This window comes from Uloborus diversus, chromosome 1, assembly GCF_026930045.1.
Source record: "Uloborus diversus isolate 005 chromosome 1, Udiv.v.3.1, whole genome shotgun sequence".
NCBI classification, from domain to species: domain Eukaryota; kingdom Metazoa; phylum Arthropoda; class Arachnida; order Araneae; family Uloboridae; genus Uloborus; species Uloborus diversus.
In genome coordinates this window covers 118,773,464-118,789,642 of record NC_072731.1, presented here as the reverse complement: position 1 = coordinate 118,789,642, position 16,179 = coordinate 118,773,464, and the positions used below count along the sequence as shown (strand labels likewise).

Sequence of the window (16,179 nt, the reverse complement as noted above, 5' to 3'; positions counted from 1 at the left end):
ATTTTTTTTTCTTTGCAGTAACATATGATTAAAAGAGTTCAAATGAAAGTGATATGTGTTTCGAGTATAAAAAGAATGAAAAAAAAAGCACAGAAGAAAATGATTTTTTTCAGTTGTCCGGATTAACTCTCAAATTCTTCAACTTTTGGTTTGTTTGAGGACTCAGGAACAGTGGTTGGAGAAACTACTTTTTTTTTAGTAGCGAACTACAACTACTTCTTTCAAAATGTAGTAACTACAAACTAATTTTGAAAAGTAGTCGCTACTTCACTACTTTTTAAAAAATAAATAGAAAAGCATACACACCATTTGATAATTGAACGAAAATACTCAAAAATGGTTTAGATTAATAAATTGACTCATTTGAACTAAGAATTATTTATTGTTTCATGACTTTATTGAGCCAATTTGTTATTACAAACAATTTTTACAATTTTACGAATATTCGCTGCAAGAAAGGATTTAAAAATTTGGAGGAACTCAACCTTCAAATTTTTAATCCTTTCCTGACAGTGTGTTTCATTCAAAGAATGCAACTCGGTTTCTTGAAAATGAAAATAGATGAAGTCATATTTTTAATTAAAATTTTATATAGACATAAATATCTTTACTAATATTATAAAGAGAGAGGGCGGATTTTTGTGTGTTTATATGTTCGAGGTAATCTCCGGAACCACTGCACCTATTTGAAAAATTCTTTCACTATATGAAAGGTGCTTTCTTACCAAGTAACATAGGCTATAATTCGAAAAAAAATCCGATAAATAGTTCTTTTTTTACTCAAATTTAGGCCTAAATTTCACATAAATTGCCTATTATTGGCTATTAAAGGGGTGAAAAATTACTTGCACATATTAATATTATATATCGTTAAAAAGGGTAGAATTTTCTGCGTTCTAAACAATTTATTTCAATGCTTTAACTTAATTACAGCTGGAGTAATTTGCGTTTTTAGCTCGAACTTTTTTAGGTTTAGCTGAAATTTAGGCACTACTTTCTTCATTAAATCTATCAATAATAAAAAAATTTTGAAAAAAAAATAGAACCGACTTCAAAATTGCTCTAAAAAGTGAAAAATAATTTTATTCTTTAAACACCATCGATAATACTTTTAAACATAATTTTTGAAGTTGGCGCAAAAACGATCGATAAAATCATTCACAGCCATAACTCAACTACAAGTATAAATTTAACCACGTCCAGTTTCTTCACTACCACATGCATTACGCATTGATGACAGCATATTTGAGTAACGATATAAATGTTCCGTTCCTAACTTTGGATGATTTTTTGATAAAAATATGAACGAAGCATGGTTACAATGGATTTTACTTTTTGTTTTTGCGCCAACTTCAAAAATTATGTTTAAAAGTATTATCGATGGTGTTTAAAGAATAAAATTATTTTTCACTTTTTAGAGCAATTTTGAAGTCGGTTCTATTTTTTTTTCAAAATTTTTTTATTTCATTCTTTTTAGTGTAAATGTAGATATTTCAGTAAAAGTAAAAAGTTACCTAGTAAGAAGTGCGGCTCTATATCACTGTATTGCTTTAGAAAAGCCTTTATTCAAAATTATCATTACAATTACTATTAATGTTACAGTTATATGGTACCAAACTTTTATAACAATGAGTTTCATATTGTCGCGTAGATGAATTTAGCGAAGACAATGTGAAAGCCAAATGAAGCGAATACTCGTTAGTCTCAACTCGAGATCTTTATTCAGAACCACGAATGAACGTTACATCTCCTTATATACAACTTGAGAAAGTGCTGGAACTTTACAGACTTGGAAAGATACAGAAATTAATAGAACATTCGAGAAAATACGGGAAACAGTAGAAACGAAATTTTTGTAAAATTCACTTTGTCCTAGTCGGGATTTGAACCCGGGTCGCTCGTGTGGGAGACGAGAATTCTACCACTGAGCCACCGTTATCCACGGATGAAAAGTGCGAACTTCGCTACAATATCATTTTAATCATTTAATAGGGAAATTTACTGTTTTTTGCCCATAACTTTTTTTCTAAAGAACAAATATGGTCAAACGAAGTAATGGGACCTAAGTTGAGCCATCCTCTATCCATTAAAAAAAGAATCATCAAAATCGGTTCACTAGGTGGGACGCTATGAGTGGACAAACAAAAAAAAAAAACATACATACGGTATGAACTGATAACCGCCTCCTTTTTGAAGTCGGTTAAAAAGTGAAGGAAATGTCAAACAGTTTTCTTTTTGACAGCATTGGAAAAAGCGAGATTTTTTACTCCAGATCCCTCTTGACCTATGGTCGAAAATATTAGCTTCTATCTTCAAAGGAAAAAAAGTTACAAGCGTTTTTAAATCAATTTCAAAATATGTCATTTTGATTCATATTGTCAACAATTTTATTTTCGCGTTTCCATGGTTACACTTTTTGAATCCATTGTTTGTTTCCTTATTTTGCATCTGATTTCTTAAACTTATTTTATTTCATGTTTCCATGGTTACCCTTTTAAAATCCATCTTTCGCATTTTAATTTCTTAAAAGTATTTTAATATCTGTCGTCATTGTTTGGAAGGGTAATTTTGCATGGTGTTTTTTTGAGCAATCACGATTGCTTATTGCTTTCATTTGACTGTTTTTGGCATCCTATCATTTTATTTTCTCACCGCCACCCTCCGCACCATCACCGTGGACCAGCTCCTCATGATGCTGCTCCTATAGCGAAAGTCGTCGCCATATTGTATCCATGTCCTACACACATGCGCATACATACACAACTACACATGCACACACAAACACATACACACACGCGCATACATACAGACACCTACACATGCACACACAGAAAAACATACATACACACAACTACCCACAATTTCATACCTGCATACAGACACAAACACACATGTCTACACACATACACATACCCCCCCCCCCCACACACACACATTCATACACACAACTACCCACACACTTTTGCCAGCACACAGACACAAACACACATGCCTACACACACATACACATACCCACCACACACTAACACACACGCCTACCATACACACACTCCTGATTGTGAAAAACATAATTTGAATTCAAGATGTCAAAATTCAAATTAACTTTTCTTTCTTTTATTTAAATTATTATTTTAATTAATTGTTTAATATATGTCACATGACACAATTTTTGTTCTCAAGGTAGACCAGGCAAAGCCGGGCAACGCAGCTCTCAATATATGAAGATTTGAAAGCTACTGTTAATGTGATTTTATACCTTTTTGTTTGTTTGGCGAAACATTTATTATTGCTAAAGAAAAAACATACGCTCCACTCGCAAAAGATCTGGGTTCCGGTAGAATGGTCACTTGGCACGTTAGGCGCTGAGAAGTTCAGTCTAGGATTATTGTTTTAAGGCAACTGTTGATGTAATTCATTGTTTTGGCGATTTGTTTTGAAAGAAAAGAAACTTTTGATTTGTTTTTATCTGAGTGAAATGTACACTTTCTTCTTTTTTCTGGCGATGATTTTTGAATGTTCCACGGGATGTTTTTTTTTTCGTTAGACGGATGGATTATGATAGCATGGTTGCTGGGCAAGTTTCGCGATAAACAATAGAGCTGCAGAATTATTTTTATATTTGAAAGATATTATTTGATTTTTTTGTACATTTGGCGAAATATTTTAAATTGCATTAAAAACCGCTTCACTCGCTAAATAGAGTTTTAAAGCAACCGTAAATCTAATTTAATGATTTGAAGAAAAGTTTTAAATTCCAAAAAAACTTAAATAGATTTTTTTTTTAAAAGATCAATTTTTTTTATTTAACGGACTTCCATTAAATTTTTAGCATGGGCATCGCTGTGCGGGTACTGCTAGTATGTACATAAAATTGATTTAGATGGTGAAAAACATCTTTTAAACAAAAAAGAAAAACTTTAATTTTCATCATAGGAGTTAATTTTATTGGAACTCATATTTTATAGGAACTAGTTAATTGATTTTGAGTTTCAAGACAGGGGTCCAAACCTGGACACTATCTCCTTTCTTACGCTAGTAATAAAATGAAATAAAAGCATTTTTCAATTTTACCGAATGATCTCAAAAACTTACAATATTTAATAATTGACTTTTATTTATTTTTTTTCCCAACACTCAATATATTTATAATCAAATATTAATAAATACCCAAAATATGAAACATAAATAAGAATGCTTTCTTTTCTTCAATGTGCAATTTTAAACTGCAGTGGACTTGCACTACAACGTGAGTTGATTTACGTGAAATGGCTAAATAGGGAGCTTTTCTCGAGTAACTAATTTTGGAGCTAACACGAATTCCTCACCCTGTAACACTAAAATTTTCCGGAAGGGAATCGCAAGGCTTAGGTATCACCTTCTTTATTGGGTACTGAATATTAGTTTTGTGAATGGACTTTCCCTTTAGCATCACTGAAAGCAAAAGTACCCGCACTGTACTAGTCGAAACATAGCTTTGTTAATTTACAAATCGCCAGTCCGCATCTTTTTGATTATAAACAAAAAGTTGATGAAAGATTATTTTACAAAAGCGAGCTGTTTATCTAAAGTTTTAAAAGGAAAAATAGAAAGTTTCTGACAACTAAAGAAGTTCTCTATGGTTAAATTCCGAGAATACAAAGTTAAGAAATTGGCTAAAACAGTTTGATGAGTGTTTTCAATTGTCTGAAATAATTAGTATGTTCATAAAAAATCATATAGATACCCTTTTTCACAACCCGAAATTTCAATCTACGTCTTGTAACGCATCCCTCGCGTAAGTTGAGATTCGACTGTATATATGGATGACATTGATACCAAAAACTTTTTTGCTTAACCGACAAGACAAAGTTTGAATAAAACGGAAAATTTTCCGTTATCATACATTTCTGTAACACTAATATTTACTGTTAGCCGGCCAGGGCATTCAATATCATTCTCATCTATAACATTTACAGTAGCTTCCATATTAGGTGGATATTGGCACAGTAATCTCATTGACATCTAAAATACTCATCCAAGGGACATTCTCAGGGTTGCCACGCACCGGGAAAACCTGGAATTGTCAGGGAAAATGAAAATGGCCGAAAATCAGGGAAAATGAAAAATTGCATATTTCCGATCGTTCTTAGCGCGGTTCTTAGCGGGGCTTGCGGTCTATGACATCAAAAAAAAAACTTTCAGCCTTGTTTTTTTTCGCCGCTATTCCCTTCCCCAAGTTTTGTCATTCCCCTCTTTCTTCTTCCCCCTGCAGTTCTTTTTATTAACTCTCTGCCATTGGCGCAGCGACATGCGCAGAAGGTACTTCTTTTCCTCCTCGTTTGAGCGGGCTCTGTTTAAACGCTGCTTGTTTACGCCAGCAGTTCTGAAATTGTTATGATGCACAGCACATTGTTTTGTCTGCGAATGCGACTGAAGTTTTTAATGAGCTTTAAATTAATCTTTTCATATTTTATATTATTTCGTTAAATTAATTAATGAAATCGTATTATTCTAAACAATTTTGTTCTGTAAATTTAATTCATTAGACCATTTTAAACTTAGAAAGTTTCTTTTTTACAGAAGTATCGCTAATCTTTTAGTATTTTGGTAGTGATCTTTGAAGACTTCCAATGCGCTTCTTTCTTTCAAAATAAAAGTAATCCGATTAAAAAAAAAAATTTGCGCATCAGAGAAGTTTCTGATCAATGCTCAAAATTTAACTTTATAAAAGGGTGCCCACAGGAGTGATTAGGCACAAGTTGCAGTATCAAAAAAACTTTTTTTTTTTTTGGGGGGGGGGGGGGTATTTTTTTAATTATTTATATTTATTTTACTTTATTTTTATTCTAATTATTTACTCATATTATTTTACTTTATTATTTTCATCTGTGTGTGTGTATTTTATTGGGGAGCGAACACACTTTTCTTTCAAAACAATAATAATTAAAAATAAATAGCTAAAAAAATAAATAAAAAAAGAGGGTAAAAAATAAGAAAAAGCGCTAAGGCGTTCAGAAATATTGGGGGGGGGGGGTTGTGCCATTGAACTTGGGGGGGGGAGCACCCCTGTTTTATGAGCAACAAACAGGGGAAATATGTGAAGCTAAAAGATGCATGATTTTTTTACAGGCCAAAGTCTAAAAGCGCTTTGAGTTCAATGGATTGTAGGGGTAGAAGGCAATAATTGAAAAAGTTTAGGTTTCATAAGTTTTTAGTTCAGATTATTTTAGCAATTAACTTTATTTTTGTGATACAGATGTCACAATTGTTAATTTTGCAGTTCTTTCACTTGATGTAAGGCAGTGGCTCCTCGCTATTGAAAATTAGATATGCTACATTTACATTAATTGTTTATTACAGTGATTTGCTTCCCTTGAGTTAGTACATTAGGGTAGTTCAAAAATACACTTTAAAAAAAAAAGGTTTCTCCTAGAAAATAGGACACTACTCAATGTTTTTAGACTTGTGGATAGTAAAATACTGGAAGATTTTTAACTTCCTATTCCAACTGAAAGAGGGTGCTCGACCCCCCTCCTTCAAACTTCATAAGCATGAGGAGGGGGTTAAAAAAATACATTGAACTGAAAAAATAATGTTACATACTATAATCTACACGAGTTATATGCATATTCATTGCAATAAAATAATTACTTACATAAAAAAAACAGCTGGGAAAATTAAATGTTTCTAAATTTGTTACTTTTTCTATGCTAGGGCTAATGTTAAATCAAGGGGTCATTGAGCACCCTCTTAAAATTTGAGTAAGAACTAAAACTTTTACAGCACAATACTATTAGTAAGTCTAAAAAAAATAAGGGGTGTCTTGGACTCAAGCTCAGAGAAAAAAAAAATTGAACCACCCTTTGTACATATTTTTGATTATTTCAGCTTGAGTAAATTAAATTTGGTAACCATTGTTTGTAAAGTTTGAAAATGAGGTAAGTTTTATCAAAATTTGAGATGTATATATTAATGTTGCAAAATGAAGATGGAGAGCGATAACCTGGAATTTTTCTCAAAACCACCTGGAAAACCTGGAAATGTCAGGGAATTTCATTCTTGAACTTCCGTGGCAACCCTGCATTCTCTGCAGCCAGAAAACACAAATGCGATACTAAATTGGCAGTTAAAGCTTATTCTTTTCTTTCTAAACCATGCTCTACTCAAGGCGAATATTGGGAAAGTGTGAAAATTTTGATGCCAAACAAACTAATGGTGTCAAACAGATAGAACGTATGGTATAAAAATATGTTTGATGTCAGCTTGTATTTTCAGACACGCTCTTTTCTGTGGAAACGTGGGTTTCCGCTTTTTTCCCTTCAATTTTATCATTCCTGAGATTGATACAGACTTGCATTAATATTTTCATGGAGGTTGGGGGTGACTGATATGATAAAATGTTCTATGCCTTCCACCCACACCGAGTTCTGAAAAATATTCCTTTCGCTAGAGATGTTCACATGCGCACACGCATTTGTGCTTTGCTATCAGCGGATGTCCATTCTTAGCAATAAATCGCTCTCTCTCCGACGCTTCCCCTCTGCTGGCATTCGGTAAGTGACGTCACCAACCGAACGCCAACAGTTATGGAACACCAATTCTCTTGGTGCACTCGCTGGCTATTTATGGGCAGATTACTCTGCGCGTGTGGCGAACGTGCGGACTAGGTGTATTGTTATTGCACGGGAAATCAGGTCGCGATTGCATGCGTGTTATGAACATAAGAGTTTTTTTTAAAGCGATCAATATTTCTTGTCTTAGGCGTTTCAAAGTGCTTTAAAATTGCAAACAAACTTGTTTTTTTTTTTCTCTATTCATGTTGAGTCTTTCAATTCGAAATTGTCGAACGCTGTTCCCGACAGTGGTTAGTTACGTGACATTGATAGCTTGGAAAAAAAATAAATTCCGATATGAATGGTTGGCACAATCAGTTTCTTTTACATTAAGCTAAGAAGAAAAAATTAGACATCAATTAAATCTTTTTCATTCTGCTGCAGTTAAGGCTAATATTTTATTCAGTCGTCTTCCTTTTTTTTGTGAGTAATTTGTAACATGAATCTTTAAATAATATATATATATTTTTATGTGTATCAAAAATATCGGTTGACATTCATTGGGTTTGTGGACAATTTGCAAATGTGGGTGCACATGTTAAAGGAAACTTAAAAATAATTTAACACTGCTTTTTCAATTAAAAAAAAATTCAGTATTCAGGTATAATAAATTTAAGAAAAAAAAAATTATTTAAACAAAAGTTTGGTTGTATTTCTGACTGTTTCCATTACTATCTGAAGTTTCTAAAATCTTTGAAAAAAATGAAATTGGAAAAAGAAAATAATTGAATTTTAAAAATCAATATAAAAAATACTATATAAAAACAATAATATTTGAGCTCCCTGTTTGAAAGTATATTTATTACTCTTAAATGTTAATTTTTAATGTTTTTTTTGTTACGTGTAAAGTTCAGCTTTTTTCTTCATCAAGCTGTAACATAAAAAATAATTTTTCAGAGTCTTACGAATTTAATAGATGCAAGTTTTACTCGCGTAGGACTTGCACCAGTCATATTGTTTGAAACCTTGTTCTTTTTTTTTAAATCTTAATTTAAAAATAGTTTTCAGAAATCGCTACAAACTACTTTTTTTTTTTGTAGCAAACTACTTGCTACTCTACTTTTTTTTAAAAAGTAGTACACTACATTACAAACTACTAAAAATGTAGCTACTACAGTAGCATAGCTACTTGTAGCGCACTACTTCCAACCTCTTCCTCTGGAATTATTTTAAACAGTCATTTAGATCCTAAATGTTAATATTTTCATTGCAAAAGAAACGTTGTGATATCAAGATGATACCTCTTCATACCAGTTTTTGTACTGAATATAATGAAATAAGCAGGTACAGTAGAGAACCAATTATCCCGGAAATTTGGGACCATAGCTGTCCCGGATATCTGAATTTCCCGGTTTTCTAGATCACTAAAAAGAGCTTTTGGCCGATTGTTTGTAAAACTTAAATCACTTAAATAAATAGCAACACATATTAAAATAAGAAGAAAACAGCTCAGAAATGCTTGTCAATATTGAAACATTAAAAACTACTAGTGGGAGAATAATTCAAACACGGAAAACCTTAAGTTATTCAATAAGGCCCGAGACCCTCACATTCATTTTGAAATGGAAAAAAAACACCACTTTTCGATGTTTCAAAATGAAAGAAAGGGCAAGAAACAAGTTTTCGAACGTAAATGTGCAATTCTTCTACTATAGTGTACAAAAGGATTTGTTTTCATGAACGTGTTTTTTTTCTTAACTTTTTTGTTAAGGTTTGGTGTTAGTAATTACGGTAGTTATTGATAACTATTGCTTTTAAATTAAGTTAATAGCAGTTGAAATTTAATTTATGAGTTCTTGCAGCCTTATTACAGTCTTATGTTTAACGATTTCTAGATTCCACCATCAACTAACCGGAAATTTCGTGAATCTGGTTTTCGGCGTTTCACACGCCTTTGCGACTTTACTTCCGCTCAAAATGGTTTTAATTAAAGGCCACTCAATAAAATATTGCATTATAAGGTGACAATATTCATTTTTCTAGTTTTCAGTTGGAATAAAATGCGAAAATTTCAGACTTACGGGTGTACTTTTTAGTTCAAGAAAATATTTCGGAAATTTTTCCCTGCGTTAAGGACAAGTCTTTGTAGTTCATTTTTGTAAACATTTTCCCGAGTTATAGATGAGTAATATGGTATTTATTAAGAAACCGCTCATTTTCTTTTAGGTATTTCAAAAAAATAGTTTTTCAAAAATGCGTATTTTTTAAAAATGACGGGAAAATCGGGAAAAAGTTGCCGGTTTTCTGGTTTCCCAGTTTTTTGGTTTCCGGATAAAAGGTTCTTCACTATATAATGATTATCCCTCAAAACTTGTTCTAAAAAAGAGATTTTTAACAATCTTAGATGATAATTTAGGGAAGGGAGGTTTGAGCATTCATCTATTTTGACTCCCAATGCATCATGTAGGAATTTTTATGTATTTGAAATGATAAAGAGAACACAAAAAAATATTAATAATCATGAAAAGTTCATGTGAAAAAACTTATTATAAAATGTTGGAAGAAGCTTATGACAATGTGAGTTTGACAAGGGGAAGGGACCCCCTAGAAGTGTGACATTACGCATATTTTTTTAAATATGTTTATGTGACAGTGTGACATGTGACAAAAGGAGGGAGGGGTGAGGTGAAGTGTGACACTTTGTGATAGGGGGGGAGGGGTCAAAAATGTTGAAAGAAAAAAAAAAAGAGACATCATTTCTGGATGGACCCTAAGTTAAATCCTCAAGAACAATAATTCAGATCTTTCTTTCAATCTTGATTGATAAGATAATTTTGAGCATTATGATCTCAATGTTTAAAAAACACAAATCAAAAACACTAAACCAATATTTCTGTCTATTTGTTCTGGGTTAGATAAGTGAATTTTAACACAATTTTAAAACAGCATTTATAAATTAAGACAAAAATATTTCTCAATTATATTTAAAAAAAGAAAAAAAAACTATATTTAACAAAGCAATAATACAATTGAGGGGGGATTTTTTCTCCAAGAATGTAAATGTACTTTTGATATGGATCAGTTTTGAAGTTGTTTCTTTTTAATTTATCAAAACTGATAAAATGTTTACCTTGTAATATCTCGCAGTGTCAGGCACTGTTCCCCATTCTCCTGTCAGTTGGTTCTTAACATTATTTGCTTCACCATTTTCGGAATTGATAGCTCTGAATAAAATATAGGATAATAGGAAAGTTGAAAATCAAACATCCATAATGTGTCACACTTACAATATTAATCACAATATAATCAATAAATCACAATAAGCTTTCAATAAATCACAATAAGACAAAATTTAGAACTTGATTTTCACACTGTAAATTAAATTGGTCAAATGTTTTTTTTTTTTTTCTGTAACTACAGGATTATTTTTCAAACCATAAAAGGAACATAATGCATCATGTTAATAAAAAATTAAAAGAAAAAAAGCTACTTCTATTTTAAAAATTTTATTTTAAATATGTTTAAGGGTTCAATTATACACAGAAATGCAGGGGGGGGGGAGGTACAGTTGCATTAACTAACACCTACAACTCTTAAAGCTTTTATTTTTCTTCATAGATATGCATATCTACATACAGAAAATTTAGATGGCTTTCACAATTTCAACCCATTTTTTAAAGATATTATCAGCTCAAAATCAGTACAGAAATTATCTTTCTAAAACGTTTCAATAATATATGTGACAAAATGCTGTAACACATAAAATATTTCCTGTACGGTAAACCAATGCTTACATAGCTGTCGGGGTTGCCAGTTTGTGTTGCTAAATTGCCTCTGTGCTAGATTCTGCTGTAAATGTAACAACTCATCGACTGGTTTAGTGGCATTATGAAACGGTTGACATGGCCTTTCCATCATGTCATAGATGTGCTCTATTGGAGCAAAATCTGGTAAAACCTCATAGGCCATGGAAGGACACTCCATCTTTGTCGATATTTTTGCAACAGGCTTTTCAGTGTGAGGTTGAGCATTGTCTTGCTGATCAGGGCCATCCGACAAGGCCATATCCAGGAATTTTTTTTTGGGAGGGGCCCGGATTCGCTCATTCCTCTAACACGCGAACACACATGCAAATATTTTTATATAAATATACAGTCGAACCTCCATATATTGAACTTCCAGATATCGAAATCCCAGCAAATTTCTATATTCATTACATAGAAAAATTGTTTCTATACATTGAAAAAATCTCTATACATTGAAATTTTTTTCGAGACATTCGTAGATTTTTTTTTTTTACTTTAGACTGTTTGTCTCAGGAAAAATGAAGCTTAGGGGAGAAAACTAGATTCACTAAAGATTGCTCCGAAACTCATAATGAATCTGGGTTGAGTAGTGTGTAGATAGGTTGTTGTTCCATTCTGGAGTTCTTAAATTCTCTCAAGTTTATTTCAAATACAAATACAAATACAAATGTGACGACCAGCAACAGGCTCTGGGCCCAGCTAGGCTGGTCCTAGTCAATTAATTAGTCCCCAATGAAGATCAATGGCCCTCTTAAAGCTATCCACTCCCTTGCTCATTACCGCCTCTTCCGGTAAGCTATTCCAAGTGCCCACGACCCTGCTAAAGTAGTAGTTTTTCCTGATTTCCAAGTTAGCCTGAGATTTAAATAGCTTAAAACAATGACCCCTTGTCCTGCTTTCCCCGCAAAAATTTAATCCATCTACATCTTTCATTTTGATAAATTTAAATAACTGAATCATGTCCCCTCTGACTCTCCTTTGCTCCAGGCTATACATGTTAAGCCTATTAAGTCTGGTATCATAATCTAAATCTGAGAGTCCCCTTACTAATTTAGTTACCCTTCTTTGAACCCTTTCCAATACAAAAATATCTTTCTTCAGATAAGGCGACCAAAACTGAACAGCATACTCCAAATGAGGTCTTACTAAACTCCTATATAAAGGCAGAAGAACTTTCTTAGATTTGTTTGAAATAGATCTATTGATGAACCCAAGCATTTTGTTGGCTTTGTTACTAGCAATACTGCACTGTTGACTAAACTTGAAGTCCTGATTTATAAAGACACCCAGATCCATAACATTTTCTGCCTGATTTATGACTGAACCCTGTAAACGATATCTCATACGCTTATTTCCATGACCTAAGTGTAGCACTTGACATTACCCTACATTAACTGCCATACCCCATTTATCTGCCCACTTAGTAATATGATCTAAATCCTCTTGCAGCTGTTTTACTTGTTCTTCATTTTCGACAATCCCCATAACTTTTACATCGTCAGCAAAACAATTTATGCTTCCAGAAATATTTTCATTGATGTCATTCATAAATATAATAAACAAAAGAGGCCCTAAAACTGATCCCTGAGGAACCCCACTTAAAACATCACTCCAATTAGAATGATTTCCTCTCACAACTACTCTTTGCTTCCTACCAGTAAGCCAATTTCTAACCCAAAGTAAAGTTTTTCCTCCTATTCCAATGTCAGCTAACTTGCTGAGAAGAGCAACATGCGGTACCTTGTCAAAAGCTTTTTGAAAATCAATATAAACAACATCCACACATTTATTGTTATCTAAAGCTGAGGTAACCTTGTCGTAGAAATGCAATAAATTAGTAGTACAGGATTTACCTTTCCTGAAACCATACTGCAAACTAGTCAACAGACTATTAGTCTCTAAGAACATCATGATCTTAATTTTGATCAAAGTTTCGAAAATCTTACAAATCACCGAAGTCAAACTTACAGGTCTATAATTCCCAGCAATACCTTTAGACCCCTTCTTGAAGAGTGGCGTTATGTTAGCCAGCTTCCAGTCCTCTGGCACCGTCCCCGAGTTATAAGAAGCATTGAAAATATTCAAAATAACATCAACTAATTCCTCTGCACATTCAACTAAAATTTTTGGATAAATATTATCTGGTCCCGGAGCTTTAGTTGCTTTAATCTTTTTCAAATGAAATAAAACCTCCTCCCTGGAAAATACAAAATCCTCAAGCTGTATAATAGCTTGTGTCTTGTTAGTGTCAACTGTTGAGATACAGTTATCGTTAAACACACTGGAAAAAAAGTTATTTAGAACATTTGCAATATCCCTATCGTTTTGAATTAAATTTCCATACTCATCAACCAAAGGCCCAATTTGACTGTTTCGAGTTTTCCCAGAATTAGCGTAAGCAAAAAACCTCTTAGGGTTCCCATCAATGTCATCTGCCAGCCTTTGCTCCAATTCCCTTTTCTGAATCCGTACCAAATACTTAAAATTTCGCCTTGCCTTACCATACTGGAGCCTCTCCGCACTCTGACCAGTTTCTTTAAACTTACGAAAAGTGGCTTGCTTATAATTAAGAGCTTCTTTAGTCTCCCTGGAGAACCACATGGGCCAAATTTTGGTACTAACACCTTTTCTCCTAAATGGAACATAGTCCCCAACGGTTTTAGCAAGTTTATCCTTAAATTCCGTCCACTGCTGATCTACGTCGCTATTTTCCAACCCTGACGAAAAAACCTCTTTCAAGCTCTGCCTAAGTGCAACAAAATCAGTGTTTCTGAAATTGGGCACAAACCTAAAATTATCATCTTTGCACACTTCAAATTTAACCCGGAACCTAATGCTGTTATGATCACTATCTCCAATATGCTCCCCTACACTCAACCCCTGAACAAAACTACCTATGTCACAAAAAACTAGATCCAAAATGGCCTCCTGTCGAGTTCCCTGAGTTACAACTTGATCTAAGAAACAGTCACCAATTACTTTTAAAAATTCCTCTTCTTTGCCATTACCAGGATAAAAATTATTCCAATCAATACCCGGAAAATTGAAATCCCCCATTATGATAACGGATCCCTTACTGGACATGTCGCTAATAATACGGTACATCTGTTCATCTTGTCCCTGGTTTGAATTAGGTGGCCTATAAATGTTTCCTAAGCGTAACTTTTTGCCCTTACTGCTCATCAACTCCAGCCAAACCATATCAATATCAGTAGGCTTATCATTTATGACCAATTCATTGCAAATAAAATTGTCTCTGACATAAATTAAAACCCCACCACCTCTTTTACCTACTCTATCCTGTCTGAACAAATTATACCCAGCAATATGTAATAACTCTGCATCAGATTCGGTAGCCCATGTCTCTGTAATTCCAATAACATCCAACTTCTCATCCATAACTATGCTTTTCAATTCATCCATCTTGTTCCTAATACTGCGAGCATTGGTATAGAAAACTTTAAGCATGCCTAAGTTGCTTTTATTTAACACCCTGAAATTTCCTAAATCGCACTTGTTAGCATTACTACTCTTGTTCGACACTTTATTTCCATTTCTAGCAATACCCAAAAAAATTTCATTCTCTCGATACCTGATGCTTGACCCATGCCCCCCATTCCAACTTAGTTTTTTGGCTCCAAAGCCCCTAAAATTAATCCACTAACCATTTTGACCCCTGTAGAGCTCAGATGCAGGCCATCCCTAGCAATCCAATTCCGTTTACAATGACTCCATACATCAATGAACCTGATACTGCGCTTTTCGCAAATTGACTTCAGTAGCAAGTTCATACACCTCGCACGTTGATTTAGCCAGCTCCTATGCACTCCATACCTGGGAAGCAAACCAACCACTTGGACATTCGTCGAAAAGCTGGTTGCTTTATCCAACAGGGATTTCCATTCCCTAGAAAACTCCTCATTTTTACTGTGGCCTACATCATTTGTTCCCACCCACAAAGTAACCATGTCCTCCTTATTCAATACTCCCTTCTTTTCAGCAACCATATTAACGTCTTTTACTCGAGCCCCTGGTAAACAACACCTAGCCACCTTACGCTTTACTCTCCCAACTGTGTTACCCACCTCCCTTACCATAGAGTCCCCCAAAATTACACCCTTAGTTTCCCAATCTAAATCCTCATTTGAAACTTCCCCCTGAATCTCTGGAACATTCATACCCTCTACAACTGGCCTACACCCTAATGCTAACTGGGCTTCCAAAACTAGCATCTTAAGTCTTAAGTCTGAGAGTTCAGCACATTTAGTGCAAATATAATCCTCCTCAAAAACAGACTCATTTTCCCCCTTATACAGGCAGAACATATGACATAAATCACAAGAGATCCACCTGTCCCCCTTCCCACTCTTTACCTCTTTCATAATGCATATAACACCCATTTCTACTCAGTGAATATGTTCCAAAAGGCAAAACAGAAAGATAAAAATGCAAAAAAACACAGAATAAATACTAAAATCAGCAGTAAATAAACAGATTTGCTAAACCCAATAAAGCACACAAGATCAAAAACCAGGAGATCACCTCATGTTAGGCTTAACTCCAAAAAATGCAAAAACACTTTAAGAATACAATAACAGCAAAAATGAGCCCCCAAAACACAATAAAACTAAATTACATGATAAAGTGAAGTAAAAAAACCTAAAACTAGACAGTAATAATGAAAAATTATAGTAAAAAACACTTATCAAATTAGCAGCAATAACACTCCCTGCATCACAGGCGCCCTCTAGTGGCAATTTCAAATCTTAGTTGTAATAAGTAACACTGTACATCATTTCTAGTCTTTTTAGCTTCAGTAAAAATCATTCAAGTTAAGTTAG

The 16,179-nt window shown here is 33.6% G+C and overlaps 1 protein-coding gene across 2 annotated transcripts in view; it reads right to left on the bottom strand.

Moving 5' to 3' along the window:
- LOC129231733 (probable aconitate hydratase, mitochondrial) overlaps positions 1 to 16,179 on the bottom strand; it is a 77,845-nt gene that overhangs the window by 2,942 nt on the left and 58,724 nt on the right. For both annotated transcript variants that reach the window (XM_054866102.1, XM_054866096.1), the window contains exon 19: positions 10,663 to 10,756. In XM_054866102.1, coding sequence (XP_054722077.1) covers positions 10,663 to 10,756 — 94 coding nt within the window. The remainder of the gene's footprint in view (positions 1 to 10,662; positions 10,757 to 16,179) is intronic.